The 22,143-nt window shown below is 33.9% G+C and overlaps 1 protein-coding gene across 2 annotated transcripts in view; it reads right to left on the bottom strand.

The window, feature by feature from the left end:
• The window catches only part of LOC149561630 (glutamate--glyoxylate aminotransferase 2-like), a 108,582-nt gene that overhangs the window by 44,469 nt on the left and 41,970 nt on the right, over positions 1–22,143 (bottom strand). For both annotated transcript variants that reach the window (XM_089825212.1, XM_089825211.1), the window contains exon 6: positions 2,350–2,437. In XM_089825212.1, coding sequence (XP_089681338.1) covers positions 2,350–2,437 — 88 coding nt within the window. The remainder of the gene's footprint in view (positions 1–2,349; positions 2,438–22,143) is intronic.

Genomic DNA, 22,143 nt, shown 5'->3' with positions numbered 1-22,143 from the left:
TGGTGAGAATGAGGGTGAAAATAGTATTTCCACTTCACCTTATCCATATGAGGCACATTACACCAAAGAAGACTTTAAGGACCAGCAAGAAGTCGACTATAAGAAACCTATTTTTTATATCATCAGTTATACACCTTCACATTATCATGCGGATAAAGATGAAATGGGTGATACTACTTATGAAACTATGTGTGATGGTGATCATTTCATTAATGGAGTTATAGATTTGATTGATAATAATTGTGGTGAATCAAAAATGGAGTTGTCTTCAATGCATATCGAAGGCTTCTACAGTCCAGCTAGAGTTTTGACACCAAGTTGGTATAATAATGAAGTCGGTAGTCTATTGGTTGGTGCTACATTCTTCATCCATGCTTCAAATGTTAGTGGCTATCCTATTTTGTCTATCATTACATTTTTAGATTGGTTTGGGACTACAGAAGAAATTGAGTTGGATGGATATGATTTGAGAATAGATATTACACATGAGTTGGATTTCTTCACTATGCACGGGAACAATAACACCTTCAATGTCATTCCTTGTGATAGTATATCCTATAGAACAGACATTTAGAGTCACAATGGGCTGATCTTCACGCATCTCAGAGGTGTCTTTGGCATGGGTAGAGTAATATATTTGTGCAATTGGATGATATAGGAGGATAGTGGATGAGGGGATCACTATTACTACTCCCAAAATTGCGTTGATAGGATGGTATGGGATCCAAGAGTTTATAGGAGGAATGCTTTATGCTTTGTGGATTACAGAAATTTATTACATAGTTTGAGGCTTGGTACATATGAGGTCAGAGTAATGCAACAGTTCGATGCACCTGGATTTTACAAGTTGACATGGGATCGAAGGATCTTATCGATAGATCGGTTGCATTCTTATTTCACAGTTATCATTAGGAATTGTAGAGAAGCTTGTAGAATGATATGGGATCCCTGTATTGATTGGTTGAGCACAAGTAATCTCAAGGGAGGACTGTAATGTTCACTTTTTGGGAGATTAGAAATCTTAAGTCAAATTCATAAAATATTGAAATTGGCTTATGGAAGCTTAATGCAGATTTATAATAAGGGTCAATTTAATATTGAAGTGGGTTGATAAGAGAAAAACTGGCCAAAAGACAAGAAGACAAGAAGCCAAGGTAGGGAAGTCAAAGAGTCATGGCATTGGGCATTAGAAGGGGAGCTGGTTTCATTTGGGATGTGCTTGGATTTCGATACTATTTTCAGATTTCAGTTTGAGAAAGTGGAAGCTAGTTGCTTTCAAGTTTAGGAGCTGAGGACAAAACCCTCTAGGCATCTCGTGATAAATTGGATTCAAACATGGTTAAACATCAACTGTGGTGAATTCAGATTTGGAGTTACAGGTAAAATTTTTAGCTCTTCCAATCAGATTGGCAGCACTATATTTAAGATTGGTTGTTCTTCATGTTATTGTATGGCTGGAATTATAATGAAATTAAGAATTCTAAGTATTTTTATGAGCATTTTCTGGTTGATATTGTTGGTTTTATTTGCACAAATTACCTGTTCATATTCTGCAGATTATTGTGAGAAGAAATTGGTGAAAAATATCTAGTGGAATATTACAGTGTTTGACCCTCCATGCATCACTAAAATAAATATTGTCTTTAACTAGTTGTTTAGAAATAGAAGAATTATTCAAGTTTTTATGTTTTGATTGGGCTGCATAAATTGAAGATCGGTTGTCTTCACCATTGAACATGGCTCACTTGAGAGCATTGGCCGCTTTATATTTTGGTGGTATTGAAAAAAAGTTCTATTGTCTTTTCATATCAGAAAGATAAAATTTCCTTTTTCTTTCAGATATCAGAAATTTCATTGGTAGATTTTGTTTTCACAATTTGGTTCACAACAGTAATGTCATTGCAACATAATGAGGAAATCATGTACATCAACAAAAAGGAAGAATAAATGACCGAGAAAGGAAAAATGCATTTTGTCAACTTCTTAATTTTAAACAGATTCTTATGCTCTTTAGTAAATATTAGTTTTATAGAAGCCTTTACACCATGCACCAAATGCACAAGAGTGAGAGCTAATAATTTATGATAAAAGGATTCTCTGTTTAGGAGAATGAAAGAAAAGATTATTATCAAGATATTATCTATTTATGCCTATAACAATAATTTATTGAAACACTTATATCCAATATATGACAAAACAAAATTACGTAGAGCATTTGATGAAATTTAACTAAGAAAAATAAAATATAAAAGACCAATAACCATACAGTCCCTTATATATGCATAAACATGGGGCTTCTTCATGAACTTATTGTCTAAAGTAAAATAATCATAGCAGATAAATAAGTACCCCATCATTTTTATTTCGGATGATAGTACCAAGAATCTGCATGATTCCTTTAGTAGCACCATCTGTGAGAAAAATATGATCTGGGTTGCTGCACAGCACAATTATTTTGTTTTTTCAAAGTAAGTCTTGGATAAGGAATAAGCATTAGAGTAAATTCTTAAGACTAAATAATTTTCTTTAGAAACTGCATAAAGAAGTAATTTAGTATAAACTATACTGTCATTTTCATAAACTCTCATTCAACTTGTGACTTTCTAACAGGTATCCATAACCTTGAAATTTTATCTTGAGAAGTACAGAAGAAAATTTAAAAAGGAAAATCACATCTGTTATGTAAACTCCCTTGCAGTATGTAAACTCCCTTGCAGTATCATGAAACACGAGAATCAAAATCCTTATTTCTTCAATACAACTAAAAACATATAAGCATTAGATTTGATGCTTAGGACTAACTTTTTTCTTTAGAAACTGCAAAAAGGAATAATATAAACTATAGTATCATTTTCATAGAACTCACATGCAACTTATGGCTTTCTATGGAGAATTTATAACCATGAAATTTTATCTTGAGAAGTAATGCAAGAAGATTTAAAAAGTAAAATAGCATCTGATATGTAAACTCACTTGCAGTATCATCAAACACCAGAATCACAATCCTTGTTACATACAACTAACAACTAAGCTGTGGTCTGAAGAAACAATCAAATGTTTCATTATCACAAGTAACATGTTTATGTATACATGGATACATCCATGTATCTTAACCAAGATTTCTTCTTTACAAGGTTATATTTATATTTGTCCTTGTTCATTTTTTGTTAGATATTGGGATTAGTCAATCAGTCCTCCACTCTTAACAAAAATAAAATAAAAAGTATCACAGTTTGTATTTCCATAGATGTCACGACCCTCTTTAGATTAACATTTGTCATTCCCGTGCATTAAGGTATAACTTGGCAAGTACATTTATGTGAGATCTTTTATTAGGGTATTTTATTTGAATTAATTTTATTTTTGAGCCCTTTGGGGATATTTATTGAATTATTTCAATGTGGAACATTTTGCGTGTTATAGCAATAATAGCTTGGTTTATCAATCTAAGTCTATAACAACATATTTATCAAACATCACAAATTATTAATTTTTAATTAGACACCTTAATAATTATTATTAAAATTTAAAAAAAAAATCAAATGTTTAAATGACAACAATATTGAAATTAATCAAATAATTAAATAAATGAAATTTAAAACTATTACTGAATGTAAGATTCACAAACCGAATGTTAAATAATATGTGTAATCTAATAATTAAATAGATAAAATTTAAAATTTATGCTCAAATATAAGATTTATGCACCTTTAATAATCTCTTTATATAAATCAATTTATTAAAATTAATTTAAAACAAAGATGTGTATACATATTAACCAAATACATTTGTACACCCCACTACATATACAAGTGATCTTCCATCTATAAATAATATAAATGGGCTAAAATTTTATAACCAAACAGACTTTAGACTAGAATGCAAACTTTAAAAACAAAATGTATACATATATATGCTTGAAAAGGCTCCCAATGCACAATAAACATATCTGATATATCATTTATAAAAGAAGCTTGGGAAAAAAGACTTCAGCGCACACAAGACCATATGTGTCCAATTTGGAATGGAGGAAAAAGGTTGCAAACTGTAAACGTGGCTGGAAATGGATAGAGGAAATGTGCCAATGACCTATGTGGGAAGAATATGTGCAAAAAAATCAGATTGAAGTATTAAAGTGGGAATTTCGTTGCACTAAAAGACCAATCTATTAGTACCCCAGTGCACAGGAGGCAGTTAAGCCCTTGTCTCGAATCCCAAGGGGAGTGTTGAACATTTTGCCAACAATCTCCCCCTCAACATTGTTAAGTATATAGCTTCTTTTGGATTGAAGCATTTGCACTATTATGATTGTGAACATATATATGACTGTAGTATTGAGCGGCTGTGACTCCGGTGGCATTTTCCATGGGAAAGTCACACCTGCTCATGCCTTCGTGACTACCATATTGATATAAATAATTAGTGCATCGGTGACTGTTTGGATATCAATTGAATCAATAAAAACAGCATTCAAGATCTCATTCATAGTCATTCGATCACATACCTTGTTAACAGTCCTTGCACACAGCATAATAAATATCAGAAATCACAATTATACTCCAATGTATATATATAAGGGTCTGAACCTCTAAGAACAGTCATTATTGAACAGAGCCTTTCTCTCTAGAACAGATCGAATATTGTTTACAAATGTTACCCGAGGGTCTGAGCATTCAAAACTTTGACCAAGCTCTAATACCACTTGTTAGAGTGGGGTTTCCGTTGCACCAAAAGGTTGATCGGTCAGTGCCCGATACAAACACTCAACTTATAGTACATAGGAGGCAGTTGATCACTTGTCATGAATCCTAAGGGGAGTGCTGAACATTTTGCCATCATGGAGCCCATCGAAAGGGGCATTGTAAACAGGAACCCTAATGTAGCACCAACTTGGGAAAATATATAGGTGTGAACCATCATTTTCAGAGGTATCTGTATTCGGACAGGGAGAGAAAGGGAATGGAAGTAGACGCTGGTGCCGGTTCCTTCTTGCAAGAAGTTTTGTTTGTGTTTTCACATGAGACAGAAATTTGTGTGTCAATGACCTACGAAGGAAGGATATATGCAAAACAAATCAGATCAGAGCCCATCCAAAAGGGCATCATAAACAGGAACCCTGATGTAGCTCTGACTTGGGAAAAATATATAGGTGTGAGCCATCATTTTCAGAGGTATCTGTGGCTGAAGAGGAATAGAAAGGGGCTGGAAGTAGATGCTGGTGCTTGTTCCTCCTTGCAAGAAGTTTTGTCTTTGTTTTCGCACAAGTTTGGACTCTTTCATCTCTTTAAAAATCTTTTGTACTCCTGACCAGGTACGCAGTTCCTCATATTTTATTTCGGTGCTCTTTTGTTCTCTCTGAACTGTAGTATTAGTCTTTGACAGAAAATGGAAATAAATATGAGCTCTATAAAGAAAAAGGTAGTTGCTATTAGAACTGGTAAAATTCTGAAAAGGATGTGTTATTTGATTTTTAAATTTAGTACCTACAAATTCTGGAAAATATTTGTGTATTTGATTTTTAAATTCAGTATCTACAAATTCTGGAAAAGATGTATTTATATAGTTTTTAAATTTAGTATCTATGAAGTCTGACAAAGGTGATGTTTACGTAAATTTAGAAGAATTAAAAATGACTGTGAGAAGGCTCTGTATCAGCACTAGAAATTCTATAAATGATTGTATCTATTTTATTCCAGTGTTTATGAATTTCTGGAAAGGATATATGTCTAGATTTAAAATAGTTTGGTACCAAAGCTCTAAAGAAATGGGAAGTGTCAATAGCATACTTCCATGTATGCAGCCTGTACCAAAGCATGTACTGCTGTAAGCTTCCTTACTAAAAGCACAGAGTTTATATATGAGAAACTGCAGTAACATAGAGTTTGCTCTTTACTTCCTTACTGATTTACCGCAGAAAATGGTTCTCATCCTACAATATTCTATTTAAATAAAATTGTCCATTCTTAACTTACTTGCCTCTACCCAGTATTCTGATGCAGCCCATTCTCTATCGAACCATATCCTAAACATGGAGTTGTTCTACCTCATATAACTCTGAAATATATATATGTAAAATATCCTCTTGAAGTTCCAATGGGGTATTGAAAAAAAATACAGTGTTCCTCAAAAAAAACATCATATGGGTTTGATTTTGCTTGCCAGTTCACCACATCTTTATCATTTTACAGAGCTGCTTCATTTAGTAAATCAAGTAACACCTAATTGCTGTATTCATGTTGAATATTCTCCTATAATATGGACAGATCAAAGAATGGAGTTAGATAACAAGCTGTCTTTTCTTTCCTCCTTGAGCTGTTAGCAAAAGTTGAAAATGGAAATGTTTTTTTTATACTGTAACTTTTGATATCCGAACAAATCCTCTCTACGATTACTGCCAAAAGAATTGAATAATCAAACCTCATATCAATGTTCAAAGCTTATAGTTAGTACTTATATTGTGCAAGTTCAAATGGGCAGTATGTTGCACCTATATGTTTATAAGCTCGAGAAATTATTAACAGCTTGAGAGGAAACTGGTACAGTAACAGTCAAAGTGAGAAAATAGGACATATGCACATAGATAAACCTTGCACATATTTAAAACAGAAACATGGAAACAAGCACGAAAGATGGTTATAGAAGATGTTCAGGGATGCCATTTTATTCGCCCGAGTAGCTGTATGACAGCGAAGAACTGTTAGGGATGAATAAAAAATCCCGACAGGGTTCTATTCCCACACCAATTACATCAAAACAAGTAGAAACCAGAACTACATACTGAAAGTGAGCAGTTCAAGGGTTTTGATCCTGTGGATATGTGTATGTAGGCAGCCCAATAGGTAAAGAGATACCTCTAGTGTGCAAGCACCTTGGACATCGTTAGGTAGTATTTAATCATTATTATCACATTATAAGTTAACACAATAAATGAATGATTCTAAGGAGGTACTATATTTGGCCAGATGCTTGAAAGCTGAGGGAGGGGTATAGGACTTAGAAATTCGGTAGTCTCCACCTAGCCGCAAGCCTGAAACTCAAGGAAGGATGTAGAGTTTACTTTAAGAATCCTTGGCACAGTGTTGGGCAGACTATGAAACATTTGGCAAGTCACTTTGGACCCCGATGGTCCCAAAGAGTGCAAGTCTCTAATCAGATCATTAATTAATTCTTGTCCTTTTCAAAACCCATTCCAAATGGATGCAAAAGATGTTACATTAACCTCTATCCCATATGGATAGAAGATGGATCTGGATAGCTAAGTGATAACACTATCCCATATAGACAATATTTCCTAAGTAATCAATGAATAACTTTGAGAAGAAATGAAAAAAAAATTACCTTTACACTTTTTTTATTTTTTGATAGGTAAGTGGCCAAAGCCTCAATTATTTATTATTTATTTTATTATTGTTGTTAGATTAATTATTATAATTTGTTAATCTCGAGTAGATTTGAACCCAAGACCTCCCCAATTTACCAATGCATTGTAGGCTCTTGCCTATTACCTTTGCACTCTTAGTTGTTATATTATGGTTCTTATTAGATTATTTGTGTTATGTATTTAATAGGACAAGTTGGTTCTTACAATAGATATGTAGTGTCCCCTTTCGTAAGCCCTAGTTTTTACCCTAAATCATAGATTCTAAGAAGAAGTAGAATAGAATTAGTAACATCATGTACATGGTTGAGATCCTGCAGCATAATCCACAAAATAGATCTTCCTTACTATAAAGAACAGAAAACATAGATTTTTCCTACTAGGGCTACGATCATTAAATTTATCATAAGATATATTTTATATGTTCATGGAGATCAACCATAGGAGGGCTAGGAGGAGGGCATATTAGGATGCCTTAATCAATCCTCCACAGCCACATGTGGCCCTTTGCATCCATATGAGTTGGTGTACCTAATGAGGAATTCATAGATGATTAATTTTCTACCCTAGGCCCAAGAGAGGATGCCATCTTTCTTGGCCTCATGTGGCCCTTTGTAATCCATATGAAGGGGTGTACTTAGTGGGGAATCCATATCCCTTCCCCTCTTTTATAAACCACTCTTATCCTCCTTTGTATGACTAGTGCTCCCTTAACATAATGGATAACTAGGGTAAGGGTTTTAGGAAACTACAATAGGGTGTTCAAAATGTCCTTCCCTTGTAAGCCCAAGGGTGAGGCATCCTTGCACCCTCGTGGCCTTGTGGGACTGTCCCTTTACCATCATAAGGTAGTGTTCTTAGAAGATGACCTCGTGGTTGTTTCTCCTTCCTTGTATTTCCTTATTATCCCTGTTGTGTTGTGGAGCCTAATCAGAGTTAGAGGTTAATTTTTCCCCCTTTATTTGGCGCAGTTTCCCCCTAGAGTATCATTGTGGGGGTTTGCGGGCAGCACCCCCAAGATGGGGTCAAGGAGAAGCGCCCCAAGTGTGCTCTCTATCTCACTAAAAGTGGGGTCAAGAGACAACGCCCTTGTCGAGGTTTCCGGGGGTAGTGCCCTCGAAGGCTCAAATGAATTTATGATTGTAAAAGGCATTGGCTACTATTTTTCCATTGGACGAATTATTCTAGCCCTAATTTTGTAAGTGGCAAAAAGCTTGTATAAAATGGCTTAGGGTTAGGGATTTCATAATGTATGATGAGATTGTAGCTTCTTGCAGTGGTATTGAGTTGTAAGGGATTGTGGATTGTAATCACTAGATAATAATATTATTGGACTTGTTGGTGGACATAGCTTAGGGATTGGGTGAACCACAATAAGTCTTTGTGTCTTGTGTTTTCTTCTGTGTGATTTATTACTTTATGATATTGGTTATATTTGCATGTAACTGTTATTTCTATCGGTGATTAATCCTAACAATCCCTATCTTGATTAATTACAAAAAAACATATAAGAGTTGCACATTATTGCATGTATTCTTCAGATAAAAAGTCACATAATAATATCATATTCATATATTATTTATAAGTAAGAAATCATCAATAGAACCCTTATTCATAAGCAAGAAAGCATAAACAAGACCACTATGCTACTTATTATATAGCCATAATTATCCCATGATTGGGCATGACAAGGAAGAAGTGATGATGAGGTGGGGGGAGGGGGCTCATATACCATATACTATATGTACAGTACTTAAAATGCTAGTTATGAAAAGATGTATAAGATTATTAAGAAGTAAAGTAAAAAAAATGCATATACTAAATACTTGAACATTGACATTGAAGTTTTGAATGTTGAATTTCTAGTTAGAAACTAAAATGATCAATACTAAATAAAAGTTAAAATAGGCAAATGGAAGATTTCTATTAAATTAAAAAATATCATAAAAATGATTACAATGAGTAGCATGATATCAACACGACTACGAAATGTCTAAATGTAGGGAAGGAAGGCCTATAATCATCCTTTGGAGGTTGAGATCTCCTTGTACACACGTCTTGTAAACAACCACTAGCTTCTCTTTTTTCCTAGAAGTAAGTTTGTTCCTCTTAACAAAGTAAATGAAGCAATAAGTAGATCAATTTATCTTTGAAGTTGAAGAACTAGAAACTTTACATAGTAGAGGAATGGCTAGCACGGTAGTCATTGACTTCTATCCATGACAGTTCCACCACAAAAGCAGGTTCTCCTATGTTATAGTTTTAATATACGCCTATTTCGCAACTTTATAATCCCTAAGAGTGGAAAATTCCATCCACTCAATGCAAATCTTGCCAACTTTCAGCATCATACATCTTATCAATGCATCTAAAGGACCTTTCCTTTGCCTCGTTATCTTAAATTAGTGTAACTCTACAAGCCCTAGGCATGTACCACACTGGTTTTAATGCATAAGAAACCATATGCAAGGGAGTGTTTAGGCTATCCCATTTGTGTTGACTAATGGGTTGCATGTGCCCATTGTAGAATACTAAAGTGGCATCTTCTCACACAACTGCCCTCATCTAGCCAAACATTGAATCAACACACTCATACACCTCTCTAAGGGTAGGTACATCCCTATACCCATATTTGATGACCTAAAATAGTAGAGCCAGGAGAGAGAATATATTTTTCATTACTTCAAAATGTATCACTCTTCACTATCTCCTTCAACCTCCCCTTCTTTATTTAGGCATCATCCCACCAATTTCAAAATGTATTACTCTTTACTATCTTATTAATTGTATTTTGCAACTCGAGCATTCTCTTCAAGAGAATGATATAGGATGCATATCTAGTATCAACTGAATTCAAGCACTCTTTCGCAAAGCCCTGGAAGACTGCATGTGTGGTGGTTTCAAATAAACATCTACACATCTCTTGCATCACTAACCACTGTAATCCATTCAATCTTTCCCACGTCCTTGAGTGCACTATTCATGGGATGCATACAACATGGAGTCTACCAAATATGTGTATATGTTGCCTCAATAAACTTCCTTGTAGCTCTACATAGATGTGCTACATTTGTCACTACATAGACAACATATTATGGCCCAACATCCTTAATATCATTTTAAAGGACATCAAATTATAATCAACATCTTTTCAATGCCCCGAGAAAGAATGGGCCCTCTAAACCATATAACTATGATGTAGATGAGTGGATTGGCTAATGTATGGCATCATCTATCTATTCCCTAAATGGCACATTGAACAATTGGCTATAGGTTTACCTTGCATCTTGTGTTTCCCCTTTCTCTGTTGCAATTCAAACATAATACTACTACTAGATAAAGATCTTGCAGATGACTTTGACATAGTCACTTCTCTCTAATGCAATGTATGAGTATAAATATGTGGGTGCCCCTAAAATTGTTGAATAGTCTCATTTTCTTACCTAAAAGACAAGATAGTAGGCATGGCAACTCCAATGTCCTATAAAACATCCAAAAGCTTAATGAACTCAAATTTTCAAGACATATTTGTAGCCTTTTTCAAAATTCTACATGCTTACACACTTTCCTGGCCAAAAGAGGAAGAGTGCATTAACTCTAATGATGCTCCCAAACCACTTTGTACCATAATATTGCATTTCCATTTCCTCATGCCATCACCTACTGGTATTGTGTTTTTTATTCTTGTTGCAAACCATCTGAAAGGAGATTTAAGATCATAAGACCCCAAGAAAACTTTTCCAAAAGATGGGAGCAAATCGGTAGCAACTAGCGCACTAGTCATGGAAGTAGGTTGATCTTCTAAATTTGACCCACGCTCATCCCCCTCATCCTCAAGATTATGTTCAGATTATGATCGAATTGCAATCATGACTATGGGAGCTCATTGTGCCACTACATTTCACAAAATGGAAAAAAAACAATAAGCACCTACTTTCAACCTACTTTAAAATTATAAAACTACAACTATAAATTTTAAATTTTTAACAAATTTCAAATTGCAAAATAAACTTTAAATTAATTTTTCAATGTGGACTCTTGAGGGCAACATGGAGAATCACAATAATTCTTCATTTTCCCCCAAGATTCAACATAAAGGATGACTTACGAACAAAGACAATTTGAATTTGAATTTACAAATGAAAATCAGAAGATAAAATTAAAATTAGTTAAAAACCCCTACCTTGTTCTTGAAAAACCTCTTCAACAAGTTGAAGAATCTCCCTTTGCTTCTTCTTCTTACTCCTTGTCATTCTTCTTTCCCTCCTTCAATCACTCTTTTGTCATCTCTTCACTCTTCTTATTGTAGCAAACCATTAGAAACTTAAATGTGAATAAGAATGAATCTTAAAGAGCCTTTTGTAGGCATGGAAGGCCTTAGATGGGTCCCACAACCCATTTGGGTTCAAAACAAAATTAAAAGATATGTAATTTTTTTTATTAAAACTCATCCCATAAAACATCTACCCCAAGGGTACACCCAATTGTTTCTAAAATGGTCAATGGTTTGGGATGTTAGAACATCATTGGATTTCGACGATGATTGGACAGCTAAAGAATGACACCAAGGAAACTTGGGGATGACATCTTCACATCCCAGGGATATCACTGTCCTAGGAATGACTAGATAGATCTAACTAGTTCATTGTTATGCAGTTGCTAATTTATTCGATTGTTGTTGAATGATTGATTGGTTGAATGATTTCAGAGTATCTGTGAGTTACAATGATGAGATGATTGAAGAATGCCGTTATAATAATTGCTAGTTTAAAATATTGGTAGTGATTAAAATGAATGTCGATTTGATAGAGTGAGGCTTGATGCTGCACTGTATGTTTTCTTGATCCCAAGATGCACTGATGATTGATGTGGATTTAATGATTTCTTTCATGATCTTGCTGATTGATTGTTTGCTTGATTTCTTGAGGTATTAATGATTGATAGAAGGATGATGATTGATAAATCCTCCTTCAAGGCTTGTAATAAAATATCCTTTAATTTTATTGGTGAAAGGGTCACCATGTTTCACCAGAATTGAGTCACTACTTTTTACTCTTTCCTTTGAGACTAATATATTATTACTCAATGCTGATCTCCCTTGAATTTCCTCCTCAAATGCAACCTTCTCCCCTTTATATCTTCCAATGTAGGGGAGAGTCAAACCTATTCATCATGTCCACCCTTTGTAATAGCCACAACCTTTCATAATCACCACCGTTAAGGATTCAAAGCCCTTCATATTTATGCTATTTGTGCGAGTCACACTCTTTCATAATTACCAAACTTTGAAAGAGCCACAAATGTTCATCATTGCAGCCTTTTGAAAGAGTGATAACCTTTCATGATTATTACCCTTTTGAGAGAGTTACAACCTTTCATTATTATTATCCTTTGACAAAGTCACAACCCTTCATAACTTTTTCTTTTAGAAGAGTTACTTATTTTCTTTTTATTCCTATTTCTCTTCAACTAACTTGCTTGAACTATACTTTGTCTTTTCTCTTCTTTCATTTCTCCCCCTTTCAAATGAATTTCTCTTCTCCCTTTTTATATATTACGTATAATGGAGACAAAACATTTTATTTCATACATTTTGATCCTGTTGATGGGTGTTTTATGACTGCACTAATAGAGAACAAAATCCAGCATATGCCAAGACTGCAAAAGATCATAAATGTGATTAAGGTTCCTTTATGGATAAGCTCAATGGTCATTGTGATATGGTGGTAATCTAAGGAGCCTTATGTTTGAATTGTTCTTTACCTCTACTGGCTAGAACTTCTTAATTGGATATTGCAGTCTCGTGATGCTTCTTCAAACAAATAGAAATGAAATAATCTAAAATTATAGGGGAATGAGGTAAAAGGATCTAAATATACTCCTAATGAAAATGATATCAATGGATAGTGCTCTAGTAGACAAACTCCCAATAATCAGGTTTTGCTTCACAAAGATCAACTACAACTCCACAAGAACCGGTGCAATCTTCTAAGGGTTATCCAAAGAATTTTTATCTCATAATGCTCAATGAACATTTAATAATAGAATTTAAGCATCCAAGAAAAAGGAGGCCCAGGTTAACTTTATATGACACCTTATAATCAACAAACTACCAAAAGTATGAACCAAGAAATTCATTAGACACCATTAGATTTCTCCATTGAAATCAAAGCACTTTATCTAACACTTGAACTCTAATCTTTGAAGTCTTGAACCTTGAATCCCCTGAATTGGATTGCTTGAAACTTCGACATCTTCAACACTAGAGCTATAATTCTAGGACTTGTATGTCTTTCTCGAGTGTCTTGGAACTAGAATTCTTCCTCCTTCCAAACTTAGGCCTTCTCTTTCCAAAAGCTCTCTTCAAAAATCACACCTTCCTCTTCTCATGTTTTAAATTCACTTTGTCATGCTTTTTCCCTTATTTTCCAAGAATTACCTTTTTGGCATTTATCTTCATCAACATTTCTCAACCCATGGGTGCACAATTGAAGAGGGTCAAATTTGAGATCCAAGGAATTCCCATACCTAGAAGAATTTCATCTATCCCTTGCAATTTCTTCCTTTGAGTGTACATGAGGTAGGAGGAATTTCCCAACACTTAAAGCCATTTTTTCAACATTCCTTGTTCTTTTGGGTGCATTTGAGACATGGAGGACTCTGAAATCTGGAAAAACTTCTTGGGCACAAATGGATTGTAGAGTAGGATTTGTCCATTTTGAAGAAATTCTATAAACTATGAGAATTCGCCCTTCCTATGGGCACACTTTGAGAGCAGTGGATATTATCCACACTTAGTAAACTTTTATCTCCTTTCCTTTTTGGATGGTTTTCAAAAACATTTTACAAAATTAGCCCTTTTCTTGATGTTTTTCATGCCTTTCCATTTAAGATTTTCAAGGATTCTTCTAGACTTAAACCATTTTCTAATGACCTACTTCATTTACACATTATTAATATAGAATTGGATTCTCTTTTTGTTGAAGATTGTAGCAGCAATAGAGGTCTTTATCTCTGATTTTTATGTTTTTTATGACCATTATGGTCATGTTCATCTAGAAGACATTCTGTAATAATATTTGAAATTATATGATATAAACAGACATGTGTCATGCACCATGCAAAGAGGCATGCGTATGGAAATATTAAGTGTTGAATAGTTGGAAATATGAAGGGTCTTGTATTTGAAATTAGAAGACACCTTTGTGTGTAAGATGAAGAGTCTTATTTCAATCTATTTATGTGATTTCTTGGTGTATTGTAATGCAATCAAGTGAAAGCTTTGTACTTGAACATTTTATTATCAGCAAAAGAGATATTTCACATTGTTGTTGGGTTTTTCCCTTCAAGTGGAAAGGTTTTCCTAGGATAATCTCTTTTTTCTTTTGAACCTATTTTGTTCTCCCTAACATGGTATCAAAGCCTAGTTTGATATCAGGAGTGAGGAAATCTACTCTTATGTTTGCGGTTCTATCTTGGTCATGATCATATCTTTTAATTTTGACTCATTTTATTATGCTGGCTTCTATGGCTCTTGTCATTCTTTCTGAGTCTGCTTCTTTCTCATTCATATGTCACGAGGGTTGTGTTGATGTTTTAGCATCTGGAGAAGTATTTCTGAATTCTCTATGATGTTATCAATTCAGAGAAATAAGCAATTATTAGTTTGACTTTGATATCTGTCTTTCATTCATAAGAAATATGCATATGTTACTGTCTGATATACATGACAGAGGTATTATCTATACGTACACATATTCATATTAATGTATGCATACGTGTACTTATACATACACCTCTGTTATGTATTATTATTACTTATGACAGAATACAAATGCTTTATGATCGACCAACTTAACAGACCTTGCTATCGGTTTCCATCTTATACATATCAGATATCATTGTCGGGTTTCTATGTTACCCGCAATCTGAGAATTAATATAGACTTCATATTGTTCTCGACTATGATGATGTCGAGATATTAACCCAGTCGAGGATTAATTCTTTATCGGGTCTCAAACCCATACTGTGTTTTATGATTGTTGTTAGTGGTAACAAATGTAAACATATCGTATGTCAAACATGCCTCCGAAGAGGCATGTCCGTACGTGGCCCATGGGCCACATAGAGGGATGACTCTTCGGGGTCATGTCTGTTCATATATTTATATATATGAGAACTTCGATCTGCAGAGAAGATATAACATACATAACAAAATATACCAGTACCTGCAGAATTCGATATATAACATTATTGCATTTATGATTCTCAATATCTATCTTACAGTCATCCAGTGGAAGCAATCAGCGTTGAGGAAGAAAGAAATCAGAGAGTCTGCTACAAACATAAAGAAAGATAAGTGATTCTACATATTTAATTCAAAAATAAATAGCATTTATTTGTGATTGTTCATCTATCAGAGATCTTAAATTTTAACATGGTATCAGAGCAGTACTGATAAGAAAACTATTGCAAATATTTATGTTTTGAGTCTAACTTAAAAGGAAAATAAAAAGCTTTAACAATAGCATTAAAAGATGGTGAATCATGTAAGACTTGAAGATAGATTAGATGGAGCTTCAAACTTTTCATCTTGGAAAATTAGGGTTTTAATAATTCTAAGGGAGATGGAATTAGAAAACTACATTGAAACTAATTCACCTATGCCTGAAAATGAATCCGAGAAAACAACATGGAAAAGGCACAATAATAAGGCAATGAAAATTATCATAGATTCAGTTAAAGATCATATTCTTCCCTCTATAGCAAATCTAAAAACTACATTTGAAATGTTCTCTACAATTCAAAGTACATTTGAAATTAACAATACAAGCAGATTGCTTACTTTGAAACAAGATCTTCTCTACATAAAAATGAAAAATGGAGAATCCATTACATCTTACTTCCTTAGAATCACTGAGTTAAAGAATCAATAAGCTACTATGCAAAATCAAATAGATGATGAAGAATTGAGTATGATTACCCTTAGAGGACTTCCTCTATCATGGGAAACTTTCATAAGAGGTTTAAGCTCTCGTCTTGAACTTCCAAAATTTGATCAATTGAAGAATGAATGCACTCAAGAGGAGTCCAGATTAGCATCCAGAGGTTTAAATTCAAATCAAGATAATGATATTCAAGCTTTGTACTCCAAGTCCAACAAGAAAAGAAAGTTCAATCACAATAAGAAGGGAAACAATAAAAATAATAAATCTCACAAAAATAGAGATTGGTCCAAAGTAAGATGTTTTAAATGTGATAAGCTTGGTCATTCCTACTATGCATGTCCTGAAAAATAGAAAATTCAAGCAGCATTAGCAGAAGTTAAAGTAGAGAATAATGAAAAGACAATCAAAGAAAATTATGCATTTATAGTAGCTCTCTCAAGTGAGTTAAACTCTAATCACAGCACCTGGATACTAGACAGTGGAGCTTCTCATCATATCTCTGGATTTAGAGACAAGTTTGAGACTCTCTCAAATCATGAATTAGAAGAAGTTACTATTGGAGACAACTCCTCTTATCCAATTAAAGGCATTGACACATGTTCTATTCAACTAAATTCTGATATTACTCTGCAGCTAAAGAATGTCCTTTATGTACCTGGAATCAAAAGAAATCTTGTCTCCATCTCTGGACTAGTTGATCAAGGTTACCACATTGCATTTCAAGGAAATAAAGTTCTATCCTGGACTAAGAACTCATCTATCAAGAAATCTATAACATTAGGGGTTAGGGATGGGAGTCTTTATAAACTATGCAATTTTCAAAACCCAGAACTAAACCTAACTCTTAGTAAAAATAAGTTAAACTCTATTGAAATTTGGCATAGAAGATTAGGACATTTAAATTTTCGAGCTTTAGCATCTATAAGTAAAATTGTAAAAGGTCTTCCAAATCTTAATTCTGATCACTCAAGTATTTGTAAAGGTTGTGCCTTAGGGAAAAACACTAAACAATCATTTCCACATAGTGTTCATAAAACTAAAAACATACTTGAGTTGATTCATACAGATCTTTGTGGTCCTATGTCAATTCCCTCTCTAAATGGATGTCTATTTTATGTAATTTTCATTGATGACTACTCTAGAAGAACCTGGATTTATTTTTTGAAACATAAGGAGTCTTCTGAAGTCTTATCCAAGTTCAAAGAGTTTAAAGCCCTAGTCGAAAATCAATCAGGTCAAAAGATCAAAACCCTTAGGTCTCATAATGGGGGTGAATTCACTTCTGATATTTTCAAAAACTTTTGTATTTCTGTTGGGATTAAGAGGGAGTATTCCGTACCTTATAATCCTCAACAGAATGGAATAGCTGAAAGAAAAAATAGATCCATTGTTGAGTCAGCCAGGGCCATGCTACATGACCAAAACCTCCATTATTCCTTTTGGGCTGAAGCTTCCAATACAGCTGTCTATATTCAAAATCGTTGCCCTCACTCTATATTGAAAAACATCACTCCTGAAGAAGCATTTACCAAAGTTAAACTAGATTTAAGTCATTTAAGAATTTTCGGATGTCCAGTCTACATTCACATTCCAAAAGAAAAGAGAACCAAATTAGAACCTTTCGAAAAGAAAGGGATATTCATTGGTTATAGTGAAACCTCAAAAGGATACAAAATCTACATTCCTGGACAAAGAACTATTGAGGTGAGTAGAGATGTCATATTCGAAGAAGACACAGCCTTCGAGACCTCTAATAATGATGAATCTATTTCAGAAGAAGATCAAGAAATAGAAATTGAGAGGGAGGAAAATTCTGACATCTCTTCCATGTCTAATAATAATGAATCTGATAATGTCAACCTTAACAATAAAAAGAGACCCCTTTGGGCCAGAAAGATGTTAGCTGAAAATCAAGTTGAACCAGATGATGTAATTCAGGAAAGCAAAAGAACTAGAAATCAATCCTGTTATGTTGCTCTGTTATCTGAACTCATTAAATCAAAACCTAACAATGTTAAGGATGCACTCTCACATCAATCTTGGAAGGAAGCCATGATTGAGGAATATAATTCAATATTGAAAAATGATGTTTGGGACATTGTCCCAAGACCTAAAAACAAATCTGTTGTTTCCTCCAAATGGTTGTTCAAGATCAAACACGCTGCAGATGGAAGTATTGAAAAATACAAAGCAAGATTTGTGGCCCGAGGCTTCTCTCAAAAGGAAAGCATCGATTATGATGAGACTTTTGCACCCATTGCCAGATATACTTCAGTCAGAACTATTCTAGCTATTGCTGCATCTAAAGGATGGAAAAGTACATCAAATGGATGTCAAAACCGCATTTCTCAATGGAAAGATTGAAGAAGAAGTTTATGTTGAACAGCCAGAAGGATTCAGTGTCTTTGATCGTCAGTCTCATGTTTGTAAATTGAAGAAGGCACTGTACGGTCTTAAACAGGCTCCTAGAGCCTAGTATGAAAGAATAGATAATTATTTACTAAAATTGGGATTTGCCAAGAATGAAGCCGATCCTAATCTATACTTCAAAAAAGAAGAAGATGATATGGTTATCTTTGTATTATATGTTGACGATTTACTAATTACAGGTGATGAACACATGATAGAAAAATGTAAACAAGATCTCTCTACTGAATTTGAAATGAAGGATATAGGGTTACTTCACTATTTTTTGGGATTAGAAATCTAGCAGCAAGACAACTGTATTATTCTAAATCAAGGAAAATACACAATTGACATATTAACCAAGTTTGGTATGATGAATTGCAAACCAACTGCTACACCTATGGAGATAAACTTACACAAACTAAAAGATGATATGAATGAATCTGAAGATGTGGATCCTACTTATTATAGGCAAATTATTGGATCCTTAATGTACCTGGTTAATACTCGTCTTGACATTTGTTATGCAACTCATACTTTGAGTCAGTTCATGTGCTCACCTATGAAGATACATTTGCAGGCAGCTAAATACATAATGAGGTATCTAAAAGGTACTATTGGAATGGGAATCAAATATGACAAAGTTAATCTTGAGCTATCTGGATACTCTGATTCAGATTGGGTTGGAAGTTCTATTGAGCACAAGAGTACTTCCGGATACTGCTTCAGTCTTGTATCTGGTATGATCTCTTGGACTAGTCAGAAATAAACTTCTGTAGCCTTAGGTCCTACTGAAGCTGAGTATATTGCTTCCTCTCTATGCGCCAGAGAAGCAGTTTGGCTCCGAAAGTTGCTCTCTGATCTCTTCAAAAGACCATTGAAGTCCACCGTGATTCATTGCGATAATCAAAGTTGTATTAAGCTTTCTTCTAATCCAGTGTTTCACAATCGCTCTAAACATATTGAAATTTCATTCCATTACATCAGAGATATGGTTAATCGTGGAGTTATACAATTGGAATATATTAGTACAAATGATCAAATAGCTGATGTTTTTATCAAACCTCTTGCTAAGGTGAAATTGAAATATTTCAGGGAAAGACTTGGAATGATTATTTGTAATGGAAATATTTTGAAATAAAAGAATTGATTATTTGTTCCTTCTATTTTGTATGTAATGAAAGATGATGATCATTCATGTACATATCTAATAATCTAGATTTATCTACAAGGTGACAATCTTGTATACATATAGATTATTTTTGGGCTTCTCTAGACATTGCTTAAGTGCAAGTAGAGATTATTTTTGGGCTTCTCTAGACATTGCTTAAGTGCAAGTAGAGATTATTATTTTGAGCTTCTCTAGACATTGCTTAAGTGCAAATAGAGATTATTCTTGACTTACCTCTAGACATTGCTTAAGTGCAAGTAGAGGATATGTGCGTTACCTCTAGACATTGCTTAAGTGCAAGTAGAGGATATATGTGTTACCTCTAGCCATTGCTTAAGTGCAAGTAGAGGATATATGTGTATTATCTCTAGACATTGTTTAAGTGCAAGTAGAGATCAATTACTGTTCTTGCAGTATTGCTTATTAGATGACCCTGATTAATGTTTTTTTTCTCCCTCGCTAAAGAGGGAGTGTTGATGTTTTAGCATCTAGAGAAGTATTTTTGAATTCTCTATGATGTTATCAATTCAGAGAAATAAGCAATTATTAGTTTGACTTTGATATCTGTCTTTCATTCATAAGAAATATACATACGTTACTGTCTAATATACATGACAGAGGTATATCTATACGTACACGTATTCATATTAATGTATGCATACGTGTACTTATACATACACCTCTGTTATGTATTATTATTACTTATGACAGAATACAAATGCTTTATGATCGACCAACTTAACAGACCTTGTTGTCGGTTTCCATGTTATACATATCAGATATCATTGTCGGGTTTCTATGTTACCCGCAATCTGAGAATTAATACAGACTTCATATTGTTCTCGACTATGATGGTGTCAAGATATTACCCGAGTCGATGATTAATTCTTTATTGGGTCTCAAATCCGTATTGTGTTTTATGATTGTTGTTAGCAGTAACAAATGTAAACATATCGTATGTCAAACATGCCTCCGAAGAGGCATGTCCGTACGTGGCCCATGGGCCATGTAGAGGCATGACTCTTCGGGGTCATGTCTGTTCATATATTTATATATATGAGAACTTCGATCTGCAGAGAAGATATAACATACATAACAAAATATACCAGTACCTACAAAATTCGATATATAACATTATTGCATTTATCATTCTCAATATCTATCTTACAGTCATCCAATGGAAGCAATCAGCGCTGAGGAAGAAAGAAATCAGAGAGTCTGCTACAAACATAAAGAAAGATAAGTCAAGTGATTCTGCATATTTAATTCAGAAATAAATAGCATTTATTTGTGATTGTTCATCTATCAGAGATCCTAAATTTTAACAATCTACTCTTATGTTTGCAGTTCTATCTTGGTCATGATCATATCTTTTAATTTTGACTCATTTTATTATGCTGGCTTCTATGGCTCTTGTCATTCTTTCTAAGTCTGCTTCTTTCTCATTCATATGTCACGAGGGTTGTGGTTATCAGCTTTGTCTATGATCCAAGCTTTGTGGGTGTATTTAAGCTCTATTTTCCTTCTACTGCATGTTGCCTCTGATATTTCAAACTCTGATATTTATGAGTGATTGAATATGTGTTATCTCTCTCAATTGTTGAGCACTCTGCAATATTTGCTATTTTTTATCTCTTACTCACTTATGATGAATTGGTTTGTTGATTCTTGAAGTTATTTGTATAGTGTGTTCTCTTATATTGCATGTCTGTATTTTTCAAGTTTCGTGTTATATTCTTCCATTGGCAAAAGTCCTTCATGTCTCATGTCGTTGATTGACTCATTGTAGTGAATAAGTCATTATTACTAAAAGCCTTATTTATTTCTGGCCAGTTTTTCTAATCTCTAGGCCTCTATAGATTCAGCTTCCAGTGTTACCATTTTTCATTATTCCCTTTCGAAAATCATTTTCTAGAGATGTCAATGATCAAGGTGCTTTGTCTTATAATGTTCCTAATAATCAAGTATTATCCTCATGTGATGGTCAATTAATAAAATTTGTGTGTTTAGTTCATTTTTTAGTGCAATTATTCACAATCTATTTTATTCATTCAGCTTTGTTCATCAAACTTATTATTATGAAGTAATTGAGAAATATTTGCTTGATATTAACAAAGATCAATTTATACAAGAGACTGAATGATGTTTCCTTAGGAAACAATCGTAAGAATAGAAACATTCTATTCTAGAAACAGAAAACTAAATATGAAAAACATTCTAATTTTTACAGGAGATTACAA

This window comes from Cupressus sempervirens, chromosome 4 (assembly GCF_028749045.1).
Source record: "Cupressus sempervirens isolate cs-2001-9-10 chromosome 4, ASM2874904v1, whole genome shotgun sequence".
Lineage (NCBI taxonomy): Eukaryota > Viridiplantae > Streptophyta > Pinopsida > Cupressales > Cupressaceae > Cupressus > Cupressus sempervirens.
The sequence above is the reverse complement of the archived record's forward strand: the minus strand, read 5'-3'. Positions and strand labels throughout refer to the sequence as shown.